The sequence below is a fragment of the Podarcis vaucheri genome (assembly GCF_965113315.1).
Source record: "Podarcis vaucheri genome assembly, chromosome: 14".
Taxonomy (NCBI): Eukaryota; Metazoa; Chordata; class Lepidosauria; order Squamata; family Lacertidae; genus Podarcis; species Podarcis vaucheri.
Window position 1 is genome coordinate 41,087,534 of NC_138752.1, and position 19,391 is coordinate 41,106,924.

Below are 19,391 nucleotides of genomic sequence, written 5' to 3' on the forward strand. Positions count from 1 at the left end.
CTAATCCTACTCAGAGTAGACCTGCTGAAAATAATGGACATGGCTACATTAGAGCCATAAATTTCAATGAGCCTCCTCCCAACAGAGCTTACCTGGATACAACCCACTAATTCCAAAGGAATTCACAAAACTGAAGACATCTTAGAAGGTGCCTGTTTGGTTTTTATTAGCTACTGCAGAAAGGTGTTGGGGGCTGCATCCCAAAAGTAGCCACACAGCATTCCCTGCCCGCCCCCTCCTTGCTCCTCAGCTGAGCCATGAAAAGCAGCTGAGATGTGTAGGGGACAAGTTATTTTAACCCTCAACATGTAAAGTGGGAAAGGCAGGGCCTCCTACCCAAACCTGCAATGTGATGAAAATTGTTCCCTCCCCACTTTTCATATGGCCAATCTGAGCAACATGAATGAGAAACTTAAACCTCTCCATATAGCCGTGTACCACACTGGCAGAAGAAGCTGTTCGTCTGACTGGCCCAATTTTTTCCAGTGGCACAGTCAGGAGGGTGGGGGAGAGAAGAAAACATATGGATTGAAGTGGCAATGGCAGTTTGCAAATGTGCCCATGGGCCAAAAATGAAAGCAACCTCTAGCGTAGAAAATTTAAGAACTAATGGTATTTCTAGTCCATTTTTCTATTGTTTTTTCTCAATTCTCTAAAACCTAAACCTTGTCATTACCCACAAAACCATTAATATTCTAAATTACAACAGCAGCACCCTTTTTTTTTATTCTTCCACAGCAGAGAAAAATATTCTAAGTTATTGTATTATTGGCAAGAGAGAGACATACTATACCTCTTTAAAAGGAATCCAGCTGCTTCCAGGCTTTGCAGGATTAGATGGGTTCTTTAGTTTTTCTAGGGCATTTTCAATTGCATCTCCATAGTTGTCCTGAAACCACTTCTCGTGCGGCGTTTCAGCAGGAGCCGCAGTGATGCTCCTCACGTGTTCCAAAGCAAATACAATGGGCTTCATTAGGGCAGTGTGCTTTTCACGCATGATGGCTATTTTTTCCTCTCTTGAAAAAAAAGAGATAAAGGTTTTTGCAAAAGTGTCAAGTATGCTGGAATTTCTAGATATTGCTCCCCAAAACAATGAAAGGAACTTTGTTATTTTAAAGCCAACCATGAAAAAGAATGTAAATAAATGTATTAAACACACACACCCCAGATTATCTAGAATCAGAATTTACACTACATGATATTCTGTCTCCAGAGTTCTCTGAAACCTTGGACAGTGAGAAACAAAAGGAACTGAGTATAATTTGCTGAACATCCAAAAAACCCTTTCCACACCAGTAAGGACACTTTCTACTACTCCCTTTGTGGCACTTTAGTATCTTAAGTAGAGGTAAGTTAATATTATAGGGCTGTTTTCATGATGTGATTGTTCTTCAGGCTACAAAAATCACGACATGCCATTAAAAAAATAGCACCATTAATTATCAGGAGGAAAGGCTGCCCATTTGCAACACATATCCATATACACATTGGTGGAAACATACTTGCGCAGAGTGTTGTTGTTCTGGACTCTCTTTACTTCATCTTCCAGCTGCTGAATCCGTCTAAGGACATACATGTGCTGTTGCAAAAGCACTCCAAGCCAAAGTTCATCCCAAAGAACAGTAACTCTGCGCAATTCTGCTACGAGCATCTGAACCTGGATTGATAACAAAACAAAAAAAATTGTGCATTTTTAACTGTGCAGTTGCACTTCTAAAAGTCTCAAAATTTAATTCCCAGAGTAAATATAATGGATTTCTTCCTGCGTAAGTACACAACACATGAAGCACTCGATTCGACTCCAAACACAAATGTCCCCAAATTCTGGCTGAACTGCAATTATACCTGCAACACCATTGTTGGATTTGCAGCTGACAACTTCTCTACAATCTTGCTGTAGCAGTCTTGCATCATTGCCTGGTCTTCATTTAGGCCCATTTTTGGCTCATCCTTTATGCTCTCTTGAGAAGCAGGGGGACTTCCCTCATCACACTCACTACCCAACAACTCTTCACCCTGGATGTTACCCAAAAAGGTAGGTATTGCTGACGGGAATTTGCTCCCTAGGTTTTAAAGAGAAAATATTAGATCAACAGGTTAGGTCAAAACACAAAGGCCAGCTGGATACTGTAAAACTGTATCTTTGAACAGCATTATAATGATTTGCCTTTGACTACAACATCTATATACTCTGTGTGCTCATGCAAGAGGAAACTCTCAAAATACTGTGAGAGTGTTTAAGTAACACCAGTCATACTCAGCTGCGTGACAAGACAGGAAAACTATGCTGAACTGAGGTCTGGCAACTCTAGATTTTGTAAAACCAGTTAATCTATTGAAGTTAAATCTAGGTATTGGCAACAGTGGAACTGCACACCTGTGAGGTAGCTCAGTTACAGCTACTAGAAATTCTTAACTGTAAAGATGTTAAAAGATAAAAGTGTTAAAGAAAGGTAAGTTAAAAGAAAGTTGGGGGATCTTCTGAAATGGCATGTGACATGAAGGATGGAACTGAGACGGGCAAATATAAATATGACTACCAAAACATACCTGAAGCTTGAGATTCGCTGCTAAGTGAAATAGTACCCACAATTGCAGGGTATAATATAAGGTGAGGAGAATCTTGTGCTACCCGACAAAGAAGATTACAAATGCTCTGACGGACATATACTTCAGGATGATTTAGACGTGAGAAGAGTTGAGGAATAATACCTTTATGAAGATAAAAGCACAGAAATAAGCTTACCACAGAACACATTTGCCTCTTTTTTCATTTTTAAAGGGCAACATAATTTTGCTCCATTTACAAGTAACTGGAATAAATGTTATTCTGCTACCAAACAGTGGAGACAGAGGCAGCCCCTAACTTGTGGGGTTCCTTCTCAAAAGAGCCTGAGATCTTCCATACCTCGCCATGGAGCTGTCGGGGTGGTTTCCAGCCCATGTTCCAGATACTGCCGGAGTTCTCCAGCATGTTTCACAAGCAGTCTCAGCAGCCTTAAGGTTGCCATTACAATCACATCATCAGTACTCTGTTCTGAAATGTTTCTTAGATGCAGTCTGGGGTCATCTTCATCTAGAGGAACCTACGCATGAAAACAAACAACCTCACTGAACATACAGCTCTCCCAGAAGCCCCAAAGACTTTAAAAACAAAACATAAACAAAACAAACTTGCTTACATCACTAGTCAAAACGTACAGCATACCTGACCAGCATTGAGTTTAAGGAAAGTAAAATAGGCACTGCATGAGAGTTTATAAAGACTGAAGATTCTGTCTACAACTTTCCTCCACACTTTGATTAGGCCCTCAGTTGAATTTTCATCAAGGTCTGAAAGCCAAGGACAGCTCGTCAACAACTGCCGCCAGATGACATCAACCATATCATCTTCTTCGTTATCTTCATTCTCTGAAATCTGAAGAGTTATGTCTTCGTCCTAAATTAAAGTTAAACAAAAATAAACAATTTTACCCAACACGTACACACTTACAAATATTCACTCCTCTTCATGTATACTTAAATCATTTGTCAAGTTTTTGCCTTTGAACTGGTGTCTCACATTTTAAATAACCAACCTGTTATAAAAGATGGCTTGTTTTTTCCGAAAGCTCAAAAAACTAATATGCTATCTAGCCTATTTATGCTGGTCTTATTAGTGGCATTTGCCAATCATATTAAACACAATCAGTTCTAATCACTGAAAATACTGGCTGGGGCTGATGCAATTTGTAGTCTACAGCATCTGGAAAGCACCATGTTAGCTACCCCTGACAAATGAAACGTTTCTGAAAGTTAATTTATACTAACCTGAATCCCAGCTGGCCGGCACACTGCCTGTCCAAGGATGCCATAGATTTTCTCTCTGTCTTCTTCTGTAATGTTTTCTGGAAGTAGGCTGTGAACTTCAGATTTCTCTCTTGGCAGTAGACGAACACCTCCCTGACTGTATAACACCACATATTTTATCAACTTTGAAAGTAAGGAATAAGCATGGTGCTAACATATCTTTGCTACACTGTGCATTGACTTCTAATACTCTAGCATTTAAATTACTTGCTGCTTTAGGTTAAAACATCATCTCTGCACAAAGGCTTGCAACTGTAAGTTGCAATTCAGCGCTGCAGAGTCATCAGCAACAACTGTAGTTACTTCCAAGCTATGACTGCATTCAGACACAATACCAAGTAAGTAAATATGGTCTGTTTAACTGTCAAGCTCTTCTCAGTAGAAGAGAAGAAAAGGCAAGCAACTGCAAAATTCTTTAGAGGAATGGAAGGGCAAAGTAAGTGATTTTATCTGGAATGGAAAGAGAGTGAGGTTGTTTTCCCCAAACCATCCCCACCTGTCCAACACCTGACATCATAAGCAACAGCAGGAAGAGGACTCTGCTCCTAATGCACAACTGGAAGCCTTTAAAGTGTGCTCCCTAATGTGCATTGGCAAGGGACAGTATGCTTCAGTTCTGCTGCCCATCATCTGGCAGGTGGAAAAGCCAAAGGCTGCTGGACAGGCTGAATTGGAGTTTCCTGATGCCTACAGAAAGCAAGCTTTGACTGTGAGCTAATTGCTGCACAGGGCTTGCAAAGAACTTTGCACAGCGGTTTCCACCAAACAGCCAGCTTTAAAGAGAGCCTTTAGTTTATTATTTGTTATAAATCTGAGGAATTCAAATTCTAGCATCCAATGGCTCATCAGAAGAACAAAATGACCCACTGCGCTCTCGGTCACTGCCATACTGTAAGCCGCATATCTATACCTCCTGGGTTTTCAGTAATGGGAATATCTTACTCAGCCAGCAAGGTTCATACATTAGCAAGCCATCTTGTTTGACAGGAGAGCACAATGTTAACCAGGCAAGTTTCATAGTGGTAGGAAAATCACTTAATGTGAAACATGTTCAGAGTCCATTTTGGTTTTAAAAAGTAAGATTTACCTGGCATTATCAACTACCTTTCGTCCCCATCTATAAGCCCAGCTAGCAAGTGCTGCCCATGATTTGGCTACTTCAGGTGCTTGTGCCGAAGACAAGCGATAGAGCTGTCCCAGGATGAAGTCAGGTTCTCCAACACCAATGTTTACTGCAATGAAAGAACAAAGCATGAAGTGGATGCTTCAAAAAGGTACAATGGTATCATGATCCTCTGGGCACATGATTAAACTTCAGGCTTGCAAGATTTGCTTTGCTTTTTACTAGAATACCAAGGTCTACCAAGCAGAAACAATGAAAAGTTGTGGCCGAGTCACATATAGCCTAATGCAAAATGGAATCTCAGGAGCACAGCCAACTACCCAAAGAGCCAATCTCCTGCATATTTATGTTCAAAACTACATCAAAGCTATGATAAATATAGCTCTAACAGTCCAATGGGGAGGGGGGGTGTTGTTGCTTGCCAGAAACCATTGCCAATCTGCTGCAAACCATCTAACAATCTACCAGCGGATCCTATGTTTTGCTCACTTCAATTCCAGAGAAATTTCCAGTTTTTGACAGTCTACACTTGGGAGATTAGCTTTAGCTGGACCAAATAGTCCAACACTTCAAATACTTAATTTGAATTAGCATGACGAATAAAGAATGTCTAGATCTCAGCCCTGTAAAGCACTTGTGCAATGATCTTTGACACATAGATCTTGATGGCTCAATTGATTAACTGCCCTCCCCCTTCAAATGGAAGAACCTGAATGCCTGCCCAGCAGAGTGGGCAGATAATAACTTGGTTGCATCCAGGTGGGGTTTCTGTGAAAGCTTTTCATCCATAAGTAATCCTAGGTAATTAAACCTATGTACTTGCTCGAGAGTATGACTATCTAATGGGCCAATCTGTAAAGGCTGCATGGTTGCGGCAGAAGCCACAACTGACAGGATCACCCCCTTCTCTCCACATCCCACCCCACCCTAGTGGGACAGGTAACTCTTGCCTAAGGACTTTCAAAATTAGGCAAAGGGCTGCAAAAAACTAGGCAGAGGCCACATTTCTGCCAAGGGCCACAGGCTGTTCACCTCTGGCCTATAATTAATGTGGCCTCTTACTGAACAGAATGGAACCACCATATCAAACATGTATGCAGACAAAGCAGAAAACTAACAGAGGAACTTTTATACCTGTGGATTCACTTTCAATCCTAGGATAGTCCTCTTCAATGGTGTTAGCAGATGGCAGGTCAATCAAACTATAGATGTTTTTAGATAATGTGGAGAGGCCAGCAAGATTTTGTTGCTGCCGTGCTCTGTAGACTTGCTTCAGCTGCCCTGAAATCTCTTTCCATTCGGCTTGGATCCATTTGGCTAGTGTAAGAATAGACTTGGCTACAGCATATTCAGCTTTGGCAGATTTGCAAAAGCAGATGGCACATGAGCTCAGCATTTCCATTGCATGGGTTGACTGGCCTGAAAAAAATAGTAAAATTAATATCATTTTAGTTGCATAATCAGTTTTTATTTTGCATGCTTCAGAGAACACCGCTGATTTTTTTAATGCCAACTAAGTTATATGTGGAGAATTAATTAATGGCAAGAGCCAAGAACCCACACATTACTAGACCCATCACCCCAAAGCGGTCTGGATTTGCATTTCTCAAAAAAGAAAAGAAGTTGGTCTTCCCCATCCTAGCCATCCATAGCAAGTCACTTTCAAAAACTATAGAGTTTGGGAAATAGTTGGGCTTACAATGTCAAAAAATCTACTTGTTACACAGGGGTGGAGCCTTCTTTTACTCAGAGTAGATCCACTGAAATTAATAGCCCTAAATTAGCCATGTCTATTAATTTCAATCTCAGTAGGACTAACACTAGATGCACAGACCCTTTGAGAAACCTACATTACTTTTTATTCTGATCTAATACCCCCATAGTGAACATTAGCACGCACCCAGACATTTAAAAAGGCGGATTTAGTTCTATTTATCTAAACATGTAAATTAAAGTTTGATTGAATTTCACAGTGATTTGCAATACAAACATATAAATGAGACTTACCTGCTGTGTATAACAATTTGGTTTTTTCAATTTCAAGCTCAGGACCCCATTTCTCATCCATCTGAATTGGTGTTGAGAGTTTTTTAAAGTGCTGGACTAAATCTTGAGCCATTGTGGTTTTTCCAAGCTGAACTTCACTGCATTGAGCAAGCAACCGTGTTGCCAAAGCAACATTCCCACGTTTTCTAGCAAATCTTGCAGCAGTCAGTCCCAGTTCCATTAAATGACTTCTGACTGGAATACTTTGCTCTGAAAGTACATATAAAGCCAGAAATGTCCTCTGAATCAAATAAACTGTTTAAACTTATATACTGAATACTGTATGGGCTTTGTATGTAATGGATATTTATTGTGAATGAAATGTCGTCAATCTTATATGTATATTTAGTACGAGTTTTGAAGCTGCTTTCGTAAATTCTGCTACACAGCTATACAGTGGTACCTCGCAAGACGAATGCCTCGCAAGACGAAAAATGCGCAAGACGAAAGAGTTTTCCGTTTTTTGAGTCGTTCCACAAGACGAATTTCCCTATGGGCTTGCTTTGCAAGACGAAACGTCTTGCGAGTTCTTGCGAGTTTGTTTCCTTTTTCTTAAAGCCGCTAAGCCGTTAATAGCCGCTAAGCCGCTAATAGCCGCTAAGCGCCGCTAATAGCCGTGCTTCGCAAGACGAAAAAACCGCAAGACTCGCGGAACGGATTAATTTCATCTTGCGAGGCACCACTGTACATTAACATGGTCCACTGGTGTGGAATGATGATGATGATGATGATAAGCCAAAATTGTCCAGAAAAGTCTTTTTAAAGTTCCTTATCTTTAAATAGTATTGCCATAGACTTTTTTTTTTTACATTTTACTTTAATGTGAAAAGATCTGAAATCTTTTGCTAATATAATCCCAAAAGTAGTTCTGATGAAACCTGTTATTCTGAATTAGTTGATACTTCACTGTAGTCAGAGGAACATGCACATACTGAAATTGGCAGGTAAGTCAAAACAGGTAATATCATAGGCAATGAGCAATAACACAAATTGGAGGCAAATTAACCCTACAGAACACAGATGCTTCTACTTTAATGTCTATACCTTTAAGTTTCTCCAGCAACTGATTCTGGTACATGGTATATCTTAAGGCATGCATCCATGGCCTAACATCATGTTGCTTGCATGAACGCAATGCTTCACTGAAGAGAGGAATGAGACAATCCTGTAAAAAGCATAAAAGTTGAGTGCTTGATAGGGCTTTAAGCTGCCTAAAAAGCTCTGGTTTTCCCTTAACCTTCTAATAAAAACATTCCTACACAGGTTCTTTGAACTAATTTTTTGTGTTGCATCAAATGTTAGTCCGACTCAGGAGTAGATCCACTGAAATTAATATACATGAATAACTTAGGCTTGTTAATTTCAGTGGGTCTCCTCTTGAATATAATTTAGATGGATACAATCCAGATGCCACAGTTCATGTGCCTTATCAGTTAATGTGGAATGTACACAAGATAAGCACAGTGACCATTCACAACAGCACTAATAAGCAGTAACACAAATCACAACACTAACACCAGGCTTTGTGTAATTTACACCAGCATAGGGGCAGAAAGTTACTATTCCCTCTGAAAGTATTACTGCTGACAGTTTTGATCCTGTTCCACATCAGCTGATGTGGAGCCACTAGCTGATGAAATTTCTCCCCTCAATGTGCCAATATATACAGTATAGCAGGGCAATCCACACAAGAATGTGTGTGTCGATGCACATAAACCTGTGAATTTACCAAACGCTTGGGTTATGCAAAAGAAAAATACCTCTGAAGAAAGCTTATTTGACACTGTATTTTCCAAAGCAGATGAACAGTACAGCTGCAGGGTACTCAGTACTGGCAAAGACTGAGACACTGTCAGAGTAGCAAGTCTTAAAGGCCCAATGGCAATTCGTGAAGTCTGTTTCAAGTATTTCACAAGGTTCCTGAAATAAAGATTGCATGAGATAAAGAATTATTAAAGCAGTTATACTTCACAAAATAAATGTATGTACAAATCATTATGCAATGCTCTGTATTTTAAATTATGAAAGTGAGAACAAGGTGTGAAGTTCTATCTTGAGCATTAACATTCCAGTCAGATATAAATAAGCCCCATTTTCTTAACACAGTAGGCAGTGCTAATTATGCTCTCCCCTCAGAGGTACATACTGCACTGGTATCGTACATCTTCCATCAGCACTTTGTTGTGCAAGCTTTTGGAGGGGGTAGGGCGAGATGTTTTACTTAATTCTAAGGTCCAGCTCCGAGGGCCTTCTGGCGCTTCCCTCACTGCAAGAAGTGAAATTACAGGGAACCAGGCAGAAGGCCTTTTCGGCAGTCACACCCACACTTGGAATGCCCTCCCAGCAGATGTCAAACAATATAATTTTTCACAGAGGTTTGAAGGAAGCCCTGTTTTGGGAAGATTTTAAAGTATGGTGCTTCTCTTCCCTCCCCTCTTCTCCCTGGAGTGACTGGGGCAACCCAATCAAAGGGGTGGGGGATAAGAAATTTATTATTATTATTATTATTATTATTATTATTATTATTATTATTACTACTACTACTACTACTACTACTACTACAGTGGTACCTCGGGTTACAGATGCTTCAGGTTACAGACTCCGCTAACCCAGAAATAGTACCTCGGGTTAAGAACTTTGCTTCAAGATGAGAACAGAAATTGTGCTCCGGCAATGGGAGGCCCCATTAGCTAAAGTGGTACCTCAGGTTAAGAACGCACCTCCAAAACGAATTAAGTTCTTAACCCGAGGTACCACTGTGCTGCTGCTATTATTATTATTATTATTATTATTATTATTATTATTACTACTACTGCTGCTGCTACTACTATTACTATTACTCCGACCACACCATTTTGATATATTGCTGCTGCACCTTTTGTAATACCGCACTTGATTTTAGATTCTGTTATTTTATATATCTTTTAATACAACTCAGCCTGGGACTGCAGTTGCCTGGGGAGGAGAGCCTATAGAAAACTCCTGTGCTCTATTCTAATTTTTGGAAGTGCTGCATTAGCATTTTGAAAGACTCACTCAGTAACGGGTTGCCATTTTTGTTCCTGTTCAATATGGTTAATAGCTGTTGCCAAACATATCGAGCTTCTCAATAATTGAACCTCAATTGCTTTCTGAAGTTCTCTTGGATCAGGAGATAGCATGTTGGGAAGAAGCTTCTTCATATCTGCAAAGGTTGGCAATACATACAGATTTATCAGTAGTTGCTGGCAGATATTCTCTTTCTTTCTGTTTCTCCCCTCCCACCAACAAAACATAGAAGTAACATCACCATGTACAAGCATGGAAATTAAAACATAGAGTTCCGAGGCTTAAAGAACTTGAGAATCTTCATGTATCTATTAGCGCTCAACTTATACCTATTTTTTCTTTGGCTCCTCCAATAAGCAGGTTGATGTCTTCCCCTGGAAGCAATTCTAGCTGTTCTGTACATTTTTCCAGCTCCCCAGATCCAAAACTGCTTAGAGACCTGCAATGAAGTTTTAATACATTTTCATATTTTATTTTATGATCATTCTAAATCAGAACAGGGAAAGCCAGATAAATTTAATATTTAATCTACCAGCGGATCCTATGTTTTGCTCACTCCAATTCCAGAGAAATTTCCAATTTTTGACAGTCTACACAGTCTACAATGTCAGATCAAAGAACAGAGGCATAAACAGCATCTTCCTACCATCTTCCTCCCAGGACTGGGCAAGCTGTATGTGGGTCAGTCAGTCAGTCAGTCAGTCAGTCAGTCAGTCAGTCTGTGTTTCTCTCTCGGGCTGGCTGCACTGGCTCCTGCTTTGAAATTGTCCAAATATCTGGTCTTCTAATTAAATAAAGCTGTGATCTGTTTTTACCTGAACTGTGAAAATCTTGCACTTCTCGCTTCCCATTTTTCCTATTCTACACCATTTACCAGGCTGACATGTATTAGTGTGGCAGTTTGCTATTGTAGAAGTCAAGGGTACTTACTTGATATAGTTGAAGTCCGCTTTTAAACTGACTGAGGCACTGCTTGTGTTTTTTTTCAGGTCGTGGACAGCATTCTGCCATTCTTGCACAGCAGACCAATCAGCAATGGAGATGTAGCATTCGCAAGCTTTGTTACCCAGGTAATTTATGACTTCAGGTGAAGAGTCACTTGGTTTAGACAGTACTGTTTTCCTCGAATCCCCTATGAAAGTAAAGATGTAGGATTGTTTCACACCTCACTCAGTCGGCAGTGGGGTACATTTGGAGGCGGAGGACGGACAGACTCAGGCCAACAGGTGACTATCTCATATTCAAATCAAACCAATCTACCTCCAGTAATACTCACCATTTACAGAGTGTCTGGGGCTGGCATTATTGCCACTGTTGGAATTGGCCAACTTCAGAACAGATTTATCAAATCCTGTGACACAGCAATCCACTCCTGTCATGGCACAAATATGTTCCTGGTACTCAACAGCAGCTTTTTCATACCTTAAAAAGATTTAGTGTCAGCTGTTAGGTATCATTTCTGTTTACACAGATACTGCATCCCTCACTAAAATGCTTCTGCTGTTGTTTCAATGAAAAAGCATACAGGTGGATGGCAGAATTAAGTATTCCCTCCCTGTTCTCATTTCCCCTTTACTTCTGGGTGTCTTCTTCAGAGCAAAGGGAGACAGATTTATGAAACTAGGATAATGCTCACAGATAATTCTGTCTCTCCGTCAGTGCCACTAAGATTGGGACAGAAGACTCCTATGCCCCCCTCCTGACAATGAAAACAAGCAAGGAAGCGTGGCAACAGCAACAGCACCTTCCTTCTTTCCAAGCTGGGATTCTCTGGCAGAAAAGGCAAAGAGACAGAAGGGTATCTGAGAGGTGTGTAAGGATGATTTCATCTTTGTATGACCAGCCTCTCCCTCTCCTCTTGCTCTGATCTGTTGCCAGGCTTCGAAAAGCAGAAGCAATGCAAGAAGATATCTTGTTTATATCTCTTAAGCCTCTTGACTTTTCCTGCAGGTGCAACCCAGAGGAGGTTCTTGGCAGATGATCTTATTACACACGCAAGTTGATGTTGTAGAATATGTTCCTTCATGTACGCAGGTCCCAAGCCACACAGGCTTTTCAGAAGTAAAACACCAGCACTTTGAATTGTGTTCATAAACATACTGGAGTTACTGAAGCACCCGATTCTTAATTAATATACACAGTGCTTTTTTTCTAAAAAAAAATGTTTAGGGGTATTCTCATTTTGACTCAAGAAAATCAGCATTTTATAGTTCAAATTGGGGGAAATAAATGCAGTGGTACCTCCGGTTACGAACTTAATTCGTTCCAGAGGTCCATTCGTAACCGGAAACCGTTTTTAACATGAGGCGCGCTTTCACTAATGGTGCCTCCCGCTGCTGCCGCACAGCCGGAGCGTGACTTCTGCTCACATCCTGGGGCAAAGTTCGCAACCAGGAGCATCTAATTTCGGGTTAGCGGAGCTCGTAACCCGAAGCATTCGTAAGGAGGACAGTACGTAACACGAGGTTCCACTGTACAGTAAATGGACAAAAGTAACAAAAGTACAAAGATTCACAAAATGTTTAGGGAAAACATTCCCCCAGAAAAAAGCACTGAATATACAATAAGACATAATGTGGTCCCCACCCACACATCCAAGCCATGTACAGAGAGAGCAAATATTTTTGTATGAAGTGAGGGATGGGAAAATGATCTTACTGACCAGAGCTTTCTAGCAGGTTCTGTAAATGTTCTGTACAAGCACAGAACCCAACTGCAGGACTGCGGGGGGGGGGGTAGTTGATACCATTTCACTTAAATATGAAATACATACATATACTCTCAGGTAGGTTGTATGTTTGGACTAACTTACCGTCCTTCTGCTTGCTGGGCTACGGAATTAATCCAAGCAAGACTCCTCCCAACTACAGCAGATGACCAGACAGCTATTCCTTGGATTGCTTCAGGGCAATGAAGCTCACAGAGTGCTTCCACCACCATCATGATTGTTACTTCCAATTCATTCCCCTAATAGTGGGATGGAGAAAACAAAGAGACTTCAATTTATAGGGTAGAGTGAAACAAGATTACACCAACCCACAAAGTCCTTTTAAACTCATTTACATGTCTGTGTATACTCTTACAACAATCTCTGAAGGGCAATCGTAACATTTCCCATTGCAGTAACCCATTACAAGCATCGCTTAAAATGGAGTCAATCAGCTGTAATTCAAGAATGACAAATTATTTTTCTCTGGAGCCAAGACATGTACAACTACTTGGATTTATTAGAATGTGTGGGTTTCCTTTGATGGATCATTATTTATCATTGCAAGAGATCTATTTGCCATGAATTAAATTACCTTGTTTAAAGGTAAAGGTAAAAGTAAAGGTACCCCTGACCGTTAGGTCCAGTCACGGGGATTCAAACCGCCGACCTTCTGATCGGCAAGCCCTGGGCTCTGTGGTTTAGACCACAGCGCCACCCGCATCCTCACCCTTGTTTACTCAAGACACAATAATATTATGGAGGAAATTATATGTAAATGCAGTACCTGAGAGATATTATTGGCCTTCATTTCTGTCAGTAAATCAAAGCCATGCCTTACAGTCACGGCTGGCTGTCCAGCCAACAATCCAACCCTCATGATGGAAAGTCTAATTCGAGTTAACCAATCTTGGCAAGTCTGGCGATTCGTATAGAAGAATGTCCTGATAACCTTCATAAGCAGAAACAGAGAGAAAAAAACAACTTGTTTTTACAATATTTTTTCCGCACTCTGAAAAATTATTTGCATCGTCATCAATTTTTCAAGTCACATAGTGAAATTAGCAGGCCTTAATAATCATTCAATTTATTTCAATGGGTCTATTCTGAGCAGAAATTAGTTTGATACCACCCAGAATTATTAGAAAAATTAAATGTTTATATCTATTTGATACAGCTGCAACAGCCATCATCCTAGTAATTCAAGGATTTAAAGACAGTTGCAGAAGGTAGAGTAAGAAGCAACTGACAAGCTAGGTATTAAATGCAAGAGGATGTGTTTTGTTCCTGGGAAAAGAAGGGAAGAAACTGGGGAAGAACCAGTGAAAGGCACACCTGGCACCCAAAGATCAAGTCACAGAATCCTTGTCTGTACACTGGACAGTCCTAGAAGATAACCAAGCCTGGACGCCTCCTTCCCACCAAAGTACAGTTTCAAGTAAACACATCAACTCCAATTTATTTAAGAACTGTACAGCTGCTATGAAGCACTGCTGCTACATATGATGTTCTTTAATGAGAAATGTTCGGGAAAGCTACACCTGGGCTTGGGATGCTCGGCTCTGAGCACAGAAAGGGGAACTATCTGTAAGACAGGTATCCGCCACCTATGCCTTCATCTGCTCAGGTGAAGCGATGAGCAGTTCTGGTCAAAGTGACATATGCTGCTTTGTATATAAATAATGTATGTACATTTGCATGGGTGCATACAAGTCATCTCCTTGTTGCAGCATCCGTTACGCATCTTGTAAAGGCTAGGAGATCTTGTAGGCTGCTTTGCTGTAAGTCTAAAGTAAAGGTAAAGGTACCCCTGCCCGAGCGGGCCAGTCTTGACAGACTCTGGGGTTTGTGCGCCCATCTCACATCTATTGGCCGGGGGCCAGCGCTGTCCGAAGACACTTCCGGGTCACGTGGCCAGCGTGACAACGCTGCTCTGGCGAGCCAGAGCCGCACACGGAACGCCGTTTACCTTCCCGCTGGTAAGCGGTACCTATTTATCTACTTGCCCCCGGGGGTGCTTTCGAACTGCTAGGTGGGCAGGCGCTGGGACCGAGCAGCGGGAGCGCACCCCGCCGCGGGGATTCGAACCGCCGACCTTTCGATCGGCAAGCCCTAGCTGTAAGTCTACATCTTGCTTAATAAAGCATTAGAACTGATCACTCTGGTTTTGACATCCTTCTTTGGTATCCCTGCACCCAAACACTCCCATGAGCCTTCTTTGGGGCCTGTGGTTCAGAACACAGTACTTGTGCATTACAGGTTACAATTCAAACAGGAACCCAAAGAGAACACGTAGGCTCCAAAGAAGGCTGGCTCATTCACATAGTGCTAAACCACAGTTTACTGTTACATCCAAACAAGGTCTATGGATATGTTCCACAACAATCTGAAGACCCAGTGCAAGGTACTGCAATTATGTTACTGAGCACAAACCTTGGGTGGAGATGTGAGTGCATTAGCACATCCTTCATAGGCATTGTACATCAGTTTCTCCAAATTCTCCAAGTACTGCAGAAGCAGAACCAGTCTCAGCTGGTTACTACTATGACCTTCATCATTGTCTGCTGTAGTCCACTGGCTGACATCTTGTTCAGGGTTTAAGGTGTGGGCTGCAAGACTTCTAATGATGCCTGGAAACATCCATTCAGAACATTTCAAGGTACAGGATAGGAGAATGATGTTTTCAAACCAAAACTATGATTTCCAAAAAGGAGCTCTGATCACTTACCATGAATGGACCTTCCAGGTTGGCATATGGATACATTCATGAGATGGGTTGTGCCCTATAATTCGCTTAAGGCAAGGACATGTGATTGATTGAACTGTTGGAGGTCTCCCTCTGGGTCCTCCTCCAGTTCTGTCTGTGGCCAAACTAAAAGGAGAAAGTTCAGACTACAGAGAACAAGAAAACATAATCCCCACAATCCCTTTCCCTACAAGGGGATGGAAATCAGGTTGGGGACCGAAAAGGGCATGTATCTGAGTGAGGAAGATGAAATAGACTAGAGTGAAGAGGTGGGAAATGAGTCAATACGAAACAGCCACTGGAAACACCCCTAACCTCCCAAAGTGCTGCTGTGGATGTATCACTATGCCAACCTAGAAGACCCATTCACAGTAAGCAAGCAATGTTCCCTTCTCAGGTTGGCATGAGATACATTTAGACAATGGTACAATCTACCAAAAAAATCATAACCAACAGTGGGGAACATATTTTATAAAAGGTGGTCATTCCAGCTAGGCAGGATGTTCCGTAGGACACATCTGGACAAAACGAGGGCAAGACTAAATCTTGAGCCCTAATAATAATATAATAATAATTTTATTATTTATACCCCACCCATTTGGCTGGGTTTCCCTAACCACTCTGGGCGGCTTACAGTATATCTAAAAATTTAATCAAAACATCAAGTTAAAAATCTCTCAATACAGGGCTGCCTCCAGATGTCTTCTAAAAGTTGTGTAATTATTTGTCTCCTTGACATCTGAAGAGGAGGGTGCCACTACTGAGAAGGCCCTCTGCCTGGTTCCCTGTAACTTCACTTTTTGCACTGAGGGAACCACCAGAAGACCTTCTGAGGAGGACTTGAGTGTCCGGGTTAAGCGATGGGGGTGGAGACGCTCCTTCAGGTATACTGGGCCAAGGCCGTTTAGGGCTTTAAAGGTCAGCACCAACACTTTGCATTGTTCACTTTAGGTACAAATGAAGGGTCAGTCCAATGCTGTCCTCCTGGAAAATGTGTATTTGAAGACAAGAATGCACTGAGATAGGGTGAATAGGACACGGCCTGAAGAACGGTGTTGAGATGCCATGCTAGAAAGTGATACACCACTCAGAGGTCTCATTAGTGACCCCCCTCCACCCTAGAAGTGCTGTACATGTGGATGCAAACAGGGGGGTTTGCCATTAGATCATTGTTAAGACATAGGAGAGGGTACTAGTTTGGTATTATAAGGGCATCTGGTAAGAGGCCTTGGTCGAGACCAACTTGATGGAAGTATACAAGTCTTTTAATGCCAGGACACAGGGCAACAATGCTTTTTTCTCCTTGCTCATCTGCAAAAGGCTCTTCAAGCAGCCTCATAGATTCAGAGGACAGCCTATGAAATGCAAGGATGGTGAGGTAATGAGGTGAGCTGATGAGGTAGCTCCACTCAATGTCCACATGGCTAGGTCGACCCAGGCAGTATTGGTCCCCAGGAGATAATACTCAGTCTGAGCAGCAGGAACCACAAGTCTAAGTGGAGGAGGTCCAGAAACCAAAGTGATAGGGCTGGGGAAGTGCAATAAGGAGGACTTGGGCCACTCAAGAACTCTAGACAGGAGAAGGATTGAAATAATATTGAACAGACCACCCTGGTGCCAAGGAGCTGTAAGGGAATCTATAGCCTCTGCTCTGAAATCTGAAACTGGGGGCAGGGGGAGACAGAGGCTCCACACTGACCAGCGTGGTGAAGAGGTCTAGGAGGGTGAGTCCATGGTCGACTGAAGTAGCTTAAAGGTGGAGCTGCTGAGGACCCACTTTCACAGCTGGAACCAAGCTGTGCTCTGGAAGCCTGCTGTGCAGTTGAGCCCATCCTTAATTTGCTGGAACGTCAGCAAGAGAAAATACTTCTCAGCTCAGAAAAGGAGTGCTCAGGTTCTGTGTTAGAAGGACCTGGTTCTGTCCATTCTAATGGACTTTCATCATGGCATTGTCTGTGAAGACTAGGAGATGTTTCAGAAGAATCAGTGAGGATCACCAGGCACTGGTGGCCTACTGAGTTTTTTTAGGTTTGGAAGACTTATTTTCAGTTGGAGTTAAGGCCCAGCAGTGAAGGAATAAGCAAGGGAAAGCACAGGTAAGGATTAGGGAAAATATATATTCTTTTTCTAAGAAAACAGGAGGCACAACTAAGATAAACAGAATCTTAATGGAACAAAGAGGTTTGAAAAAATATAGAAAGGAAAAGAAAGGAACAGAGAAAGTTGAGAAAGGAAGACCTTGTCTGCTTTAGATAAAAGCAGAACCAGAGGGAAAAGGTGTCCTTCCAACGGCTCAATCACATGTTCTTGCTTTTTCCCATTCAACAACATTTATGAACTGTACTGCTTACTGAAAGCCTCTAAGCCATTTCCAAAGAACACTGGGGAGAATCACAGGACACAACTCATCCCATGCCAACCTGAGAATAACTCTTCAAGAAAGCATCACAAATAACCTACATCAAACATTTGAATTAACACCATAATAGATGCAAATATGTTGTGACATTCAATCTCAATTCAATGAACATTCAAATTAATGAAAGTCACCTACAGAACCAAAATGACAATATGCAGCTAAACACAAATCAACACTTTTTCTCCAAATACATTTTAACTTTTTAATGGAAGAAATGCAATATCACGATTTTAAAACTTTTTAAAAAAAATCTTCCAAAAAATATACAAGCTCTTTAAGATTACCTTCAATTGTTTGGAATGTATCTTGAGCTCTGCCTAGTGGAGTCCTTAACTTTGAAAGGACAGTAAATTGTGCTGCTTCCCAGATAGCCCACTGCCAAAGAACAGCCTCCGTTTTCAATAAATTGCGGGGAATATTTGATTGGTCACGTTTATCCAGTCTCTGGCAACTGTAAAATAACCTTTCAAGCCAGCTTTCTTTCCTGAAATAAAATCAGGTATTAAGACAAACATGTAACTCATAATATTTGCATTTATGCATATCCACTTGGACCCAAGGGAGAAGGAGTATGCAAGATACATGGTACAGCAGCGATACTCAAGCAAACATTAATCTATTGTCTCTATGATGAAGCTGCTTTTCCTGAATGATTATTGTCATATGAAAAAAATAAATGGGTGACATCCAAGGAGCAGATGCCCACTAATGCAATTGGACTTTTCCTTCCTCTCTTCCTCCTCCTCCTCCTCCAAATCTGCTCTCTGGGGGGCCCTCCAACTGCCTTGGGGGGAAGTGCTTGGGTGGAGAGGGAAGCTGCGCAAGGGGAAGCCCCATTGCATGAGCAGACAGACACTGTTAGATGTCTCCTGCTATCAAGATTTTGCTTAAAAGGTGAATGCATACATCCAACATTAAAGGCTGTCTTCTACACCATACTAAAGGACCAGTCATTTAGGTGTCTTCAACATGGATTTAGTTCTAAAGAAAATTAAAAGCAGCTAAGCAAACGAATTGTGAATGCAAATCTATTAAAGCAATAGATATTGTGCAATAAACTGGTTGGTGAATTACTTAACGTAGAGACAAATTTACAAATCTCTTGGCAGCTGGGTTGCTGGAAGCAAACCACAGATCTTTTTTTCAACAGAAAAAAATACAAATATCTTTAAAAATACTTATCCTTTATAATACAAACACAGACTTACCCTGTTCTGTGAGAACTCCCATACAAGATGAAACTAATGATATCAGAAAAGTCTTGTGGGTGAAATGTATTGCTTGGAGCTTTGCTCATATGACTTCTTATAGCCAGAGAGATTTCTTGTATTTCTGTGTGTTGGTTATTACTGCAAATACAGAAACTCATTACTTTTTGTTGTTGTTTTTTAAAAATTAATTGCAATTAAACAGCATAGACCAAAAAAAGAACAGTATGCAATATATATGCAAT

General features: G+C 41.3%; 1 protein-coding gene across 1 annotated transcript in view; it reads right to left on the reverse strand.

Moving 5' to 3' along the window:
• SMG1 (SMG1 nonsense mediated mRNA decay associated PI3K related kinase) overlaps window positions 1-19,391 on the reverse strand; it is a 72,088-nt gene that overhangs the window by 23,745 nt on the left and 28,952 nt on the right. The window contains exons 19-39 of the mRNA XM_082200006.1: window positions 19,147-19,287; window positions 18,223-18,422; window positions 15,207-15,403; window positions 13,561-13,725; window positions 12,879-13,033; window positions 11,343-11,488; window positions 10,997-11,198; window positions 10,396-10,505; window positions 10,055-10,202; window positions 8,779-8,938; window positions 8,063-8,183; window positions 6,980-7,228; window positions 6,107-6,391; window positions 4,937-5,081; window positions 3,811-3,946; window positions 3,209-3,439; window positions 2,909-3,086; window positions 2,551-2,712; window positions 1,846-2,063; window positions 1,503-1,657; window positions 794-1,016 (exon numbers count right to left, since the gene is read on the reverse strand). Of these exons, the coding sequence (XP_082056132.1) occupies window positions 794-1,016; window positions 1,503-1,657; window positions 1,846-2,063; window positions 2,551-2,712; window positions 2,909-3,086; window positions 3,209-3,439; window positions 3,811-3,946; window positions 4,937-5,081; window positions 6,107-6,391; window positions 6,980-7,228; window positions 8,063-8,183; window positions 8,779-8,938; window positions 10,055-10,202; window positions 10,396-10,505; window positions 10,997-11,198; window positions 11,343-11,488; window positions 12,879-13,033; window positions 13,561-13,725; window positions 15,207-15,403; window positions 18,223-18,422; window positions 19,147-19,287 (3,727 nt within the window). The remainder of the gene's footprint in view (window positions 1-793; window positions 1,017-1,502; window positions 1,658-1,845; window positions 2,064-2,550; window positions 2,713-2,908; window positions 3,087-3,208; window positions 3,440-3,810; window positions 3,947-4,936; window positions 5,082-6,106; window positions 6,392-6,979; window positions 7,229-8,062; window positions 8,184-8,778; window positions 8,939-10,054; window positions 10,203-10,395; window positions 10,506-10,996; window positions 11,199-11,342; window positions 11,489-12,878; window positions 13,034-13,560; window positions 13,726-15,206; window positions 15,404-18,222; window positions 18,423-19,146; window positions 19,288-19,391) is intronic.